The sequence below is a fragment of the Leptopilina boulardi genome, unplaced genomic scaffold (genome assembly GCF_019393585.1).
Source record: "Leptopilina boulardi isolate dan_hultmark-lab unplaced genomic scaffold, ZJU_Lbou_2.1 LbouV2_327, whole genome shotgun sequence".
NCBI lineage: Eukaryota > Metazoa > Arthropoda > Insecta > Hymenoptera > Figitidae > Leptopilina > Leptopilina boulardi.
In genome coordinates, this window is record NW_026137893.1 from 2,193,985 (window position 1) to 2,206,872 (window position 12,888).

General features: G+C 23.2%; 2 protein-coding genes across 4 annotated transcripts in view; one reads left to right on the forward strand and one right to left on the reverse strand.

Annotated features, from left to right (window-relative positions):
* Positions 1–1,801: 1,801 nt before the first annotated feature.
* On the reverse strand, positions 1,802–6,920 carry LOC127284931 (nucleolin-like). Its single transcript, XM_051310652.1, has 4 exons — positions 6,780–6,920; positions 3,163–5,016; positions 2,761–3,068; positions 1,802–2,581 (listed from the first exon to the last, which is right to left on the reverse strand). The coding sequence occupies exons 2-4, from the start codon at positions 5,000–5,002 to the stop codon at positions 2,174–2,176; spliced, it is 2,556 nt and encodes an 851-aa protein (XP_051166609.1). The 5' UTR covers positions 5,003–5,016; positions 6,780–6,920; the 3' UTR covers positions 1,802–2,173.
* LOC127284932 (tubulin--tyrosine ligase-like protein 12) overlaps positions 6,821–12,888 on the forward strand; it is a 41,235-nt gene continuing 35,167 nt past the window's right edge. Inside the window, exon 1 of one of the 3 annotated variants that reach the window (XM_051310655.1) lies at positions 6,821–6,933. The gene's annotated coding sequence lies outside the window, so the exon portion shown is untranslated. Of the gene's footprint in view, positions 6,934–7,125; positions 7,290–12,888 lie in introns of those variants that run through there. The other 2 variants (XM_051310653.1, XM_051310654.1) reach the window with 2 other exon arrangements.

Below are 12,888 nucleotides of genomic sequence, written 5' to 3' on the forward strand. Positions count from 1 at the left end.
AAAAAAATTTCGCAATCAACGCATAAAAATATAGAAATATACATAGTATCATGAAAAGCGGAGGTATTTATTAAAAAAAAAAAATCGAAATTTCAAAATTTTTAAAAATTACGAAAAAATTGTTTCTCTACAAGTCCAGGTTTAAACTATTTGTAAAAGAAAATATTTTTTTTTAATTTTTCAAAAAAACATAAAAAATGTTAGAAACAATTTTAAAAATAAGATTTAAATTTTTTAATTACAAAAAATCCAGTTAATTATTGTTCTTTTTTATTTTTTGCATAGTTAGGTACAAAAAGGTTAAACAATTTTTTAGCCAAATCAAAAAGGTCAAATTCTTTTTATAATAATTAATAAGGCTTGGAAATTAAATTCAAAAAATTTTTTTTTTATTTTTTTGACATTTTTATATATAGAAAATATGAACAAGGCCTAGGAATTTTAATTATAACTAAAATTCCAAAAAAAAATTCTAAAAATCTATAAATAGATTTATATACAAAAGTCCTGAATTTATATTTAGCAAAATATTCAAAAATATTCACTGAATATTTAATAAAATAATTAATTAATTTTTAACAAAATTCTTCCAGTAAAAAAGTTAATACAAAAAAAAATGCATTTTTCTTCATTTCATATAAAATAGTATTTTTAAAATTCAAAATTTTTGAATTTCAATTGTAACATTTTCTGAATTAAAAAAAATGTAGTGTGGACGTAAATTGTAAAAATTTCGCATTTAAAAAAAAAAAAGAAAATAAATCTCAAAATATCTGAATGGATTTTCGAATTTTAAAATTGGAAATTTTATCATTTTTGTTCTATTATTTTTGAAAAAAATACGAAAATTATTCACAGAATGGAGGGTGTTCCATCAACATCAAAATATAATGAGAATAGACAAGAAATTCCATCGACATCGACAAAATTAATCGAAAATGAAACAGCAATTCCGTCAACATCAAAAAATTATGAACGAAAAAAAGAGAAAAAAAATGAATCAACATCAAAATACAATGAAATAAATCGTGACGAAAGAAAAACGTTTGCCTGTAGTTTTTGTACATTAAATGAAAAATATGATTATAAAGGCAAAGAACCGCCATTTCAAAAATATCTTATTTATCTCGAAGAATGTTATATTATGCGGGATCCATTTACACCATTAAAACAAAGAGAGGCACTTGTTCTTGGTAGTGATTGTTATTTTTGTAAAAAACCAACGTGTATGGATTGTAGTTTATTTTATACAAAACGTTTTTGTAAAAATTGTGCACTCGCTAATATTCAAGAATTACCTAAACAACTGCACAAGAAAATTAAACAATTTTCCAATGACAGTAATGAAAATACTTTGACCTAATGTTATAGAAAAAGAAAAAAAAATTTGTATCTCATTTTAAATTGTAAATAAAAAGTATTTATGGATAAAAAAATTATGTTTTTTTTTTTTGCAATACCTATATTTAATGGTTATTTTAATTTTACAAAATTTTTTTTATTTTCCAAAATTTTCAAATTAAAAATCTTGTAAAATTTAATTGTTAGACAAAAAAAATTGAACTGATTATTTTTTAAAATTTAATAATTTAAAAAATTTTTATATAAAATTCTTTGACAAATTTTATATTTCTAATAAAAAGAAAACTCCAAAAATTCTACTATTTAATAACTCTCTAAAATTTTAATTTTTTTTCCAGGTGTTTTATACTTTTTTCCTGACTTTTCCAGGTTTCCAGAAAATAATAATAAAAACAAAAATCTCCAATTTAACCAGATGTAAATAATGAAAAAACAAACGTTTTAATAAATTGAAAGAACTTTTATTGAAAAATCGTTGATAAGAAAGTTTAGAAAAAAAAAAAGAAAAATATTAATGGAACGAGTCTCTAGAAGTAATCTAATAACTAGATGAATTTTTTTTAAAAACTATATATATATATATATAAATGGGGTATTTAAAATACCAAAAAAACTTATGGAAAAAAAGCACAACGATTGTAATCGACAATCTTTCAAACGTATGTACAAAAGCGCACACAACATTCATTCACAATAATTGAAACAATCAAATTTTTTTTTTTTTTCTATATCAGTCGAAATCTTCAACACACAAAAAAAAGTTGTTGAGAAAATAAAATAAAATAAAAAGAGAAAATATTTAAAAACAATTTTACGCATTATTTTTCTTATTTTTAGCCATTAATTTTTCAGCCATTACTTTCTTCTTTTTTTCAGTTTTATTTAATTTTTGCTTCTTCTTTTTATCGGCTTTTTGTCCTTGAAAATTTGTTGTTTCCTTTTCAAAAGCTTTTTCTTTCTTCACGGCAAATGATTCTTTTTTTATTTTTGATTTTTGAGGACTAACTGATTCTTCTTTTGTGTTTTGTTTCTTCTGTGGTTTTGCACCTTTGGTGAATTTTGTCTTTTGTGGACTGACAGATTCTTCCTTTACTTTTTGCTTTTGTGGTTTTTCACCTTTGGTGAATTTCGGCTTTTGTTGACTTACAGATTCTTCTTTTTCTCTTTGCGCCGAACCTTGGGAACGTTTTCTCATTCTTCTTTTCGCTGCATTACTTTTCTGAAAGAAAAAAAAGAAGAAATTATTAATTTTTTATTTTATTACAAATAAATTCATGAGTTACAATACTTTTATTACCCCCCCCCCTTTTTTTTCACATGAGAAGAAAGCGTAAAAATATTAATATTCAAATTATGAGATTTTTCGCTTCAATGTAAATAAAAAATACAATGACTTACAGTCACAGCATTATCGTCATTGTTCTTAAGTTTCTTGGGAGATTGTGACTTGTCGAAACTATTGGAATGAGTTCGTTTTCTTCCTGTTCTCGTTTTACGTTCTGTCTCTATGCATGGACTAACTCGAATTTCGCGAGTTTTAATTTTCGATCCATTTAATTCCAATGCAAGAGCCACGGCGTCTTCAGTTGTAAAATTAACGTAACCAATTCCTCGATTTAATCCCGTTTTTCGATCTTTGATGAGACGAACCGATTCGACTTGTCCACATTGCTTGAAATGATTCCAAATTGTATTTTCATCACATTCTGAAAAAAAAAATTGCAATTTCAATAAATATATCATTCAAATTTTAAATAATAATAATAATAATAATAATAATAAAAGCTAAAAAATACCTACCAAATGGCAAACTTCCCAGGAATACTGATTTTTTGATATCATATTTCTTCTCCTCAAGTGTATCAACTCTCAATATATTGTCCTCATATTTTTGTCCATTCATTGCAAGTGCTTTAATTGCCGATTCTTTTTTAAAGAATGTTATATATACATGAACAGTCATTATTTTAGCATGGAATTTTTTCTTTATTGCCGCAACTTTAAGTGGAATTTTTGGATTTTCCGGCACAATTCCACGTACTCGCATTCTTTCAATTTTACCAAATTGTTTAAATACACTGGCAAGTTGTTTTTTATTTGTTGTTTTTGGTACATTACCAACATAAATTGTACGATCATTTTTATTTTCCTTATCAGGCGATGATTGTGAATCAGTTGTTGTCGATTCATCGAGACTAATTTCGTGTTTTTGATTTTTTTTCTTCTTCTTTGGACTCTCATTATCGGATTCATCACTTAATCCCTCGTCATCGGATTCATCTTCAAAATCTTCATCGTCTTCATCCATTTGTGAATCATCGAAATCATTATCATCATCATCGTCCTTTAAACTATCACCTAAAAGATCTTTTATTGTTGGCAAACCATCTTCATCGGAATCGGAATCATCAGAATCGTCATCATCATCTTCTTCTGTTGCTTTACTTCTTGTTTTTACTTTCTCAGTTCTTGGCGGTTCATTATCATCGTCGCTGTCATCCTCGAAATCCTCATCATCATCATCGTCTTTTAAACTCTCGCCGAGAAGATCTTTTACTCCAAGGGCTGATTCTTCTGCTAATTCGTCATCGTCTTCTGAATCAATATCATCTGATTCGTCATCATCATCATCATCATCATCGTCTTCGTCATCGTCGTCATCGTCACTGTCTTGTGAAACTAACATTGAATTTGAAGTGTCCATTGTTTCATCATCACTATCGTCATCGTCATCGTCTTCTGCGTCCAAATCATCGTCATCGTCATCGTCATCATCCGAATCTTCTGACGCTTCAATTCCTTTAAACATTTTTACACCTTTATATTCCGTTTGATCGTCACTATCCTCAAAATCATCGTCATCTTCATCTGATTCATCGTTGAGACTTTTGCTAAAAATATCCGCAACATCGTCATCACTTTCCGAATCGTCGTCATCTTCATCACCACTGACAATATCAGAATCATCATCATCATCATCATCCGAATTATCATTTAATGAAATACCTTCATTGAAACTATCATCGGATTTTTCCTCTTTTTCAACTTCGAGTTCCAATTTTTTTTTTGAATTCAATTTTTTTGGACTCATAATTTTTTTCTCATCACTATTTTCTTTTTGTAATAATTTTACTTGTCCCAATTTCAATGATTTATCTTTTTGTCCTGATTTTAATTCTTGATTATCTTTTTGCGGTGATGATTTATTATTTTTTTGCCCTGATTTTGGCATTTTTTGAATTGATTTCTTTTGTTCGGATATTATTTTTTTTCCAGACATTTGATTTTTTGGTGTTGCAATATTATTTTTAGGTGAATTTGTCATTTTTGTTGGTGAAATGATATTTTCTTTTTTTGGTGATGATAATTCTTGTTTTTTTGGTGAATTTTGAGGACTTTTTTGAAATAATTTTTGTGTTGCATTTCCATTTGTTTCTAAATGTAAATTTCCACCTTTTGGTGTTTTTTGTTGTTGTTGTTGTTGATTATTTTTATTTGGAGTTTTTCCATTTTGAACCATGGCTACTTTGCCTGTTGGTGTTTTTTTAAATTTTGGCGTTTTATTCTTATGAATACCACCGTGTTGTTTGAGATTTGGTGTTGAAACCGCACTCTTTGGGGTTCCGGCAACTTTAGTCATTGTTGAAGTTTTACCTTTAAAAAAAAAAAAATTAAATATTTTATTTCAAAAATCAGATATAAATATTTTATATTACAATTGTTTGAAAACTTGTATTTAAATTATGAAAAATAATTTTTTTTATTTTAACAATCTTAAAATTAAATAATAATAATAATAATAATAATATAGTGTACACATAAATGAGTGCAAAAGATCGATATTTTTAATTTATAATAAATGTAATTAATTATTATAAAATATTTAATAGAAAAATTATGTTTTACTTTAAAAAAAAAAATAATAATAATTCTTACAAATTTCTAGTGTGAATTCAGTAAAATAGGTATTTAAAAAAAATTTTGTAATTTTTTCTTTTTTTGAAAAAGTTTTTCAAAGTTTGATTTATGGAAATTAATTGAATTCATATTTTTGGTAAAATTTTTAAATAAAACTATAAAATTTATTTTTTTTAAATAAATATGCAAAAAAAAAAATTATTTCAGTTAAATAATTCATGAAATAAAAATCAAATAATTAAAAGAATTTATATGTTAGAATAAAAATCAAATAGAAACAGAAAAATAACATTTTGAATTATTCCTTTACAAAAAAAAAAAAAAAAATTAAATTATTCTTCAACTATTCAATCTAATAATTTAAATTATATATTTAATTATTGAATAAAATAATTGAAATTATCTTCAATTGTTCAATAAAATAATTAAAATTATATTTAATTAATCAATCAAAAAATAAGAACATTGTTGAGTTAAATATTTTTTAACATAATTTTTGTATTAAAATAATTCTCAAGATTTTATATCATAAGAATTTAATTTTTAATATTTAAAATTAAATTTCTACTGCTTTTTAATTAAATTTCAAGTTAAATATTTTTTAGTTAAAGCTATTGTGGATTTTAAATATTCGTAATTAATATTTTAATAATATGTTAAATTTTTTTAAAAAATAATTCCAGACTTGAAAAAATTACCAAAAATTAAATTTACTATTTGAAATATTTTTTTTTTTTTTAATTTAAAAAAATTAATTTTCCTCATTCTTTTCATGAATTTTTTTTTTATTTTACTATTTAATTTCAATTGCAATGGTAAAAATGTTTTTTTTTTTTAATGAAAAATTCTACCAAAAGAGAAGTACATTCAGTTACGATTTTTTTAAAAAAAGAATTGCATGAAAAAAATCCGCATTATTCTTAAACAGGGATTATTAGAAAATTTATTATATTTGCACTTTTAATTGTGTTTTTTTTTTAATTTTATTAAATTTATCATCAATTTTTTGAAATTTATTGTAATTATTTTCCTGACCTCTCACTATATAAAAAATGTTTCTTAAATTTGAGGTTACTTTCACAATTTTCAATGAATTTTAAAAATTAAATAATTTTTTTTTAAATTTAAATATTTAAAAAATAAGATTTTTTTTTCACATAATTACAAGTATTTTTCTTTTGACAAAAATATGAACAGAATTAATTCTTTTTTTTTCGTGTATAAAGTCAACCTAACCTTAAAAATGTTTCGATATAATTTTTCTAAATTTTAATAGAAAAAATTATATTTTTCCCGTAAAAAACAGAAACACAGATAAAAAGAAATAAAATTAATGAAAAATATACATTTCTCTTATTAAATAATGTTAAAAGGAAATATTTATTTACCACGTGTGAATTGAGATGAAAACAATTTTAATTGTAACGATAATTAAAAAACAATAAAAGAAACATATTGCGGAAAAAAATTCATTCTATTAATTAATATTTTTTACTTACCTATTATTTGACAATCGAGGAATGTTAAATTTTACAGGTTTAAACTTGTGAAAATCCAAATAATTTATAAGAAATGTACACCGGCAGAAGAAAATGTGACTATGGATGATTGGAAAGCAACGAATGGCAACGGGAAGCGCGAACAGGAAATAAGGTATCACCATTTTTAATTTGACTGTTTTATAATTTCTATTATTTATCAACATTTAATGTATTCGTTATAACAAGTAGTTATCTAATAATTTTATTTAAATGATAAATATTTTTTAATTAAAATAATTGTTTATTTATGAAAAATAGGAACAATTTTATTAAACTCTAATTTGACTCAATTTGTTATTTCTGTTGATTTTACCGATTGAGTTTTTCGAATGTTCAAACCAAACATAACCTTGAAATTGGCAGAGAGTCACATGTGAAAAAAAAGTATATATCTATTATAAATTTTCGATTATTTGTTTATGTGCTTCAATTTAAAGACTTTTGAATTCAAGAAAATTTACAATTATTGTACGTATTTATTTTCTTTAGATTCAAATTGTAGTTATTTTCACACAAAAGAATGCAAAGTTAAAGTTGCCAATATAAATATAATTTTCGAATTCTTTTGTTGTTTTTTATAACTATTATTAGCATTTTTTTTTTGTTATATTAGTATTTTTTATTATTACTATTATTATTGTTCACAATTTTCTTTTTTTTAGTTTTATTATATTTTATAAATAAATAATTACTTATAATTTAGTCATAACATTTTTAAAAAATATCCAATAAAAATTGAAATTATTCCTAAAATATGTGTATATATGAATTAAAAAAGTATAAAAAATAATTTATAAATTTTATTTTTTCTAATTTTTAATTTACCTACTATAAAATAAACAAATTTAATTTAATTTAAGTAAAAAAAAAATAAATAAAAATCGAATAATAGAATATTATATGTCAAAAATATATTTAAAAAAAGAAATATGAATTTCAATTATAAAACTTTGTAATAAGCAGATAATAAAGTAAAAAAAAAAATAATAATAATAATAATATGAATTTCCAGATTTATTTATTAATTAAAATTAAAAAACAAAATTTATTTCTTGAAATTAAATATAATTGTTTAAATAAGGTAAACGTACACAATTACGGCCTAGTACGTTATTACGTGCTATTTCTTTATACTAATTGAAATAAGAAATTGATAAAATGTTTCAACAATTGAAAAATTGCAACACAAACTTTGCTATTTATTAGATCAATATTCTGTGTTTTAATTACATCTATTTTGTTTATGTATTGAAAATAAAAGCTTTTGTCAGTCAGTCGACGACTGAGCTTTGTGCAATACAATATACTGTAAGTGACAGCTAGGACTGAAGGTGATCTTCGTAAGGATATTAAAAGTGAAGTGTGTTTATTTTTTAATTTATTTTTTAATTTGTTGATTAATTATGATCTATTTAAATTATATTTTCTATTGCTGAATTATTTTTAAAAGTTTTCTTTATATAAAAATACTTTTTTAAATAGACGGAATTATGTTCGCTCTTCTCACACGAAGTACATTATTCCGTTTGAAACACGTAAATAGGGAATTACATTGTTTTATATTATACTTATTTTAATGAATCTAATAAGAATATTAAATGTGTTTACATTTTTTAACAAAAAATGAAATTATAAATAAACAAATGAGGTAATTGCGTACTAGTATTTTATTAACCATATTTGAAATATTTTATTAGAAATTATATGAACGGAATTAGGTTCAAAACATTTTATACATACATTCATTATTCCGTGCTATACGCCGTATTTAAGTTTAAGTAAAATGGAGAAAGAGTTTGTTCACAATTCTTTAATTTTAAACTTATTAATTATCATTTCAAGAGGCAAATTTTTAAAAGTATCGTTTTTTATAAGAATTATTAGGTATTGTCACGAAAATAATTCAAGCAAAATGTGAAAAAATATCAATTAAAAATTAATCAAATGAGTGGGACAAACTGGCGCTGGCTTGATAGAGACGATATCCTCATCTACGATGCTCAAGATGTTTTAAAAAAACTGAATCCTCTAGTATTATTTGATGACCGTAAAGTATATATGTTTAATGATTTATAATATTATTTCAAAACAAGTTAATGAACAAAGCGAGTAACCAAAGAAGAAAAATAATGACTGAATATTACAAAAATTATCATTTGAATAAACATTATTTTATTTGACATCTGTGTAAAAAATTCCCTTTTAAACACAATCTTAAACTAATTTTAAGATTATGTTATTAATATTCTTATAAGAATAATTATTATCAAACAAATTGATATTTTATATATAAGTATGTGTGAAAACCTGGAATATGCCGCAATTATGGACAAGTTGGAACGGAATTAGTTACATGACAAAATTTTTAGAACGGAATTACATACAATTGAAAGGATTTAAAAAATATTAAAAAATAATATAAATTTAATTTTTGAACAGATATATAAAATGAAAAATTGAAAATGATTGATTAATTTTTACAATACAATTGTTTTCTTAAATTTTAAGTTACTTGATAAAATAAGAAAAATAAAATTCTCAGGAAGGGCCTTAACATGCCGTAATTGTGTACATTTACCTTAACATAAAAAAATAATTATTATATTATTTTTTAATTAAAAATAATTATATATTAATAAAATAATAGTTAAAAACAAAAAAAAAATAATAAAAAATAATTAAATTATTTTATTAAATAATAATTAAAAGTAGGTAATTGCTATTCATTACTTTTTTTTGTAATATTAATTTTTATATATTTTATAAAATTGAATTTAAATTTATAAAATAATTAAATATGAAAATAATTAAATTTACAATAAAAGTGTAATTAAAAAAAAAATTGAATTTCATAATTTAATTTTTAAAATAGTTTAATATTTAAATGTATTTAATTGTATAATTGTTTACATAAAAATATTTAATTAAAAAATTAAATGGAATTTTACAATAATAAATTTTTAAAAAGTTGAATTATTCAAAATAATATTGTAATTTTTATACAATTAAATTAAAAAAAAAAGAATATTGGAATTTCTAATTGATGTGAATTATCTATAGATAATACAGATATACAGTTTAAAATACTTTTTTGAATTTGGAAAAATTAAAATCATTTTTTATTCTTTATCATTTAATTCTTAAAAAATTTGAAAAAAAATTATTTCTTGTGAAAAATTAATTTTTTTTTTAAATTTGAAACATAAAAAAGTATAATCATAATCAATGAAGACTATTTTAATATTTTTTTTAATAAAAATATTTTTTTAAATTGAAATTTGCGACTTTCATTGCCACGGTTGACGCGGTATTTTAAATAGCATTAAAAAAAAAAAAAAAAAAAACTTCTCTTCGACCCTGAATCATATAAAATTTTTAAAAAACGATCACAGAGAGCTGGTAATTTTCTCGCAACTAATTTTCACCAAATACCCCCTCAGCACAGTGGCTTCAATTTAAGTTAAGCTATTTTAACTTGAAAATTAAACTCAACCACTATGCAGTTTGAATTCATTTTCGCGAGATTCTCCATGTACATTCAACACACACGTGAAATATGATTAACATATATTCGAAACTGGGGTTGTTATACATAAATTTTGAAAATTATATAATATATATATATGTAATAAATTCATTTTAATCATAGAAATGCGGCCACCCAAATTGAAAATCGAGTTAAATAATTTCATTTTGATTTCATTTCGAATTCAAATCATATATAAATGAAATATTCAAATTCGATTTCGTTCGTTGCAAATTTTGAAAATTTGTATATTTAATTTATATTCAAAACGTGAAATTTAAAAAGAAATTTCTCAAATTTTTCATTTAGGGGCCGTCCATAAACCACGTAGCCAGTTTAGGGGGAGGGGGGGGGGTTAAGTGAAATTCTACGATAAACTACGTGGGGGAGGGGAAGGGTTTAAACCATGACTATACGTAGTTGTATTTATTAAGTCATTTATTTTGATATTTTTTAAATTGCGCGGGTAATTCCAATGTCGAATTGAGCGATATATGAATATAAAGTAGAATTTTTGTAAAATTAAATATTTATAAATTATTTTAAAATGATTATTATAAACTTGATGAAAATAAGAAAAATAATAATTGGGTCTCACGAATAATATGGCATGAAAATTATAAAATTGCATTTTTAGTGTTTCGAAATCACCTATGCTTTTAGAAATATTACTTATAATCAAAAGAAATTAATGCAAACAATATTGTAAACAAATTTTTATTAATTAAGAATTCTACAATTTACTAAATTTTCATTTATTGAAATTTTTAATTAGCTATATTTTTATTTATCATAATTATTAGAATGAATTTCACTTTGTCGATTTTGCTGCCAAAACCAAATGATAAATACATTATTATTTCATTTTAACAAACATTTAACTGGTAAGAATGTTTCAGTTATAAACTTATTTTTATTAGAATTAATTTTTAACCCATTAACGACCGCCAGGACGAAAAATTTACCTTCACTTAGCAGCTGTTATTTTATATGAAAAAATAATTTAAAAAATTCAGGATAGCCCATTTCTAACGTAAAATTTATCGCTCTTTCCGATTCTGAAGTCCAAATTTAATTATAATTAAATCCTTAATATTTATATCAATTTTATTGCAAAAAAACATGATTTTCTGCAAAAAAATTTTTATTCAAAAAATATTTTGACATGGAAAACGACAGTTAATTTGCGCCGGAACCAAAAATATCGCGTCCTCGAATACCCAGCTACAAAACTGTATAGTTGCGAATTTCAAAATTTAAGATGGCGAACGACAAAATGGCGATTTTCCACTAAAAAAGATTTAAAAAATACTATTTTGCAAAAAATAATATATTGATGAATTATTTTTATTTCTGCACCATATACTTATGTTTTTTGGGTCACTAAACACGAATACGGTATAAGTTTCCAAAAAATTCAAAATGGCGGATCCAATATGGCGGACAATTTTTTCAAAAACTCAATGGATTTATCTGAAATTTGTTACTCGGGGGTTTTTGGGGTCGCCGGTTACGAATCTGAAGTTACTTTACAATAATTAAACATGGCGGATCCGAAATAGCCTACAAATTTTAAAATTCACCGAATTTGCTTGAAAATCAATACTTATTGATTTTTTATTACTGATCTACTATTTTATTACTGTGTGACCATAAAATTTCACTATTTCTACCGTCAAAGGAGTACTGAAATAATCAAATTGTTTAACATTTTTTATAAAAATTTCTTAAGAGACGCGTACTTTAAAGGATTTTCTGCAGGGTTAAAATTTGTAGGCTATTTCGGATCCGCCATGTTGTGTTATTGAAAAGTAACTTCAGATTCGTAACCGGCGACCCCAAAAACCCCCGAGTAACAAATTTCAGATAAATCCATTGAGTTTTTGAAAAAATTGTCCGCCATATTGGATCCGCCATTTTGAATTTTTGAAAACTTATACCGTATTCGTGTTTAGTGACCCAAAAAACATAAGTATATTGTGCAGAAATAAAAATAATTCATCAATATATTATTTTTTGCAAAATAGTATTTTTTAAATCTTTTTTAGTGGAAAATCGCCATTTTGTCGTCCGCCATCTTAAATTTTGAAATTCGCAACTATACAGTTTTGTAGCTGGGTATTCGAGGACGCGATATTTTTGGTTCCGGAGCAAATTAACTGTCGTTTTCCATGTCAAAATATTTTTTGAATACAAATTTTTTTGCAGAAAATCATGTTTTTTTGCAATAAAATTGTTATAAATATTAAGGATTTAATTATAATTAAATTTGGACTTCAGAATCGAAAAGAGCGATAAATTTTACGTTAGAAATGGGCTATCCTGAATTTTTTAAATTATTTTTTCATATAAAATAACAGCTGCTATAAGTGAAGGTAAATTTTTCGTCCTGGCGGTCGTTTATGGGTTAATAGAAATTAAAAGTTATGTAATGTTAATATTATTAATTAATTATTCGAATTACTATATAATTTGAAAATTATATAACGTAAAATTTTCATTAAAAGTAATTTTTTCTTATTAAAAAACAGGTGTAATATT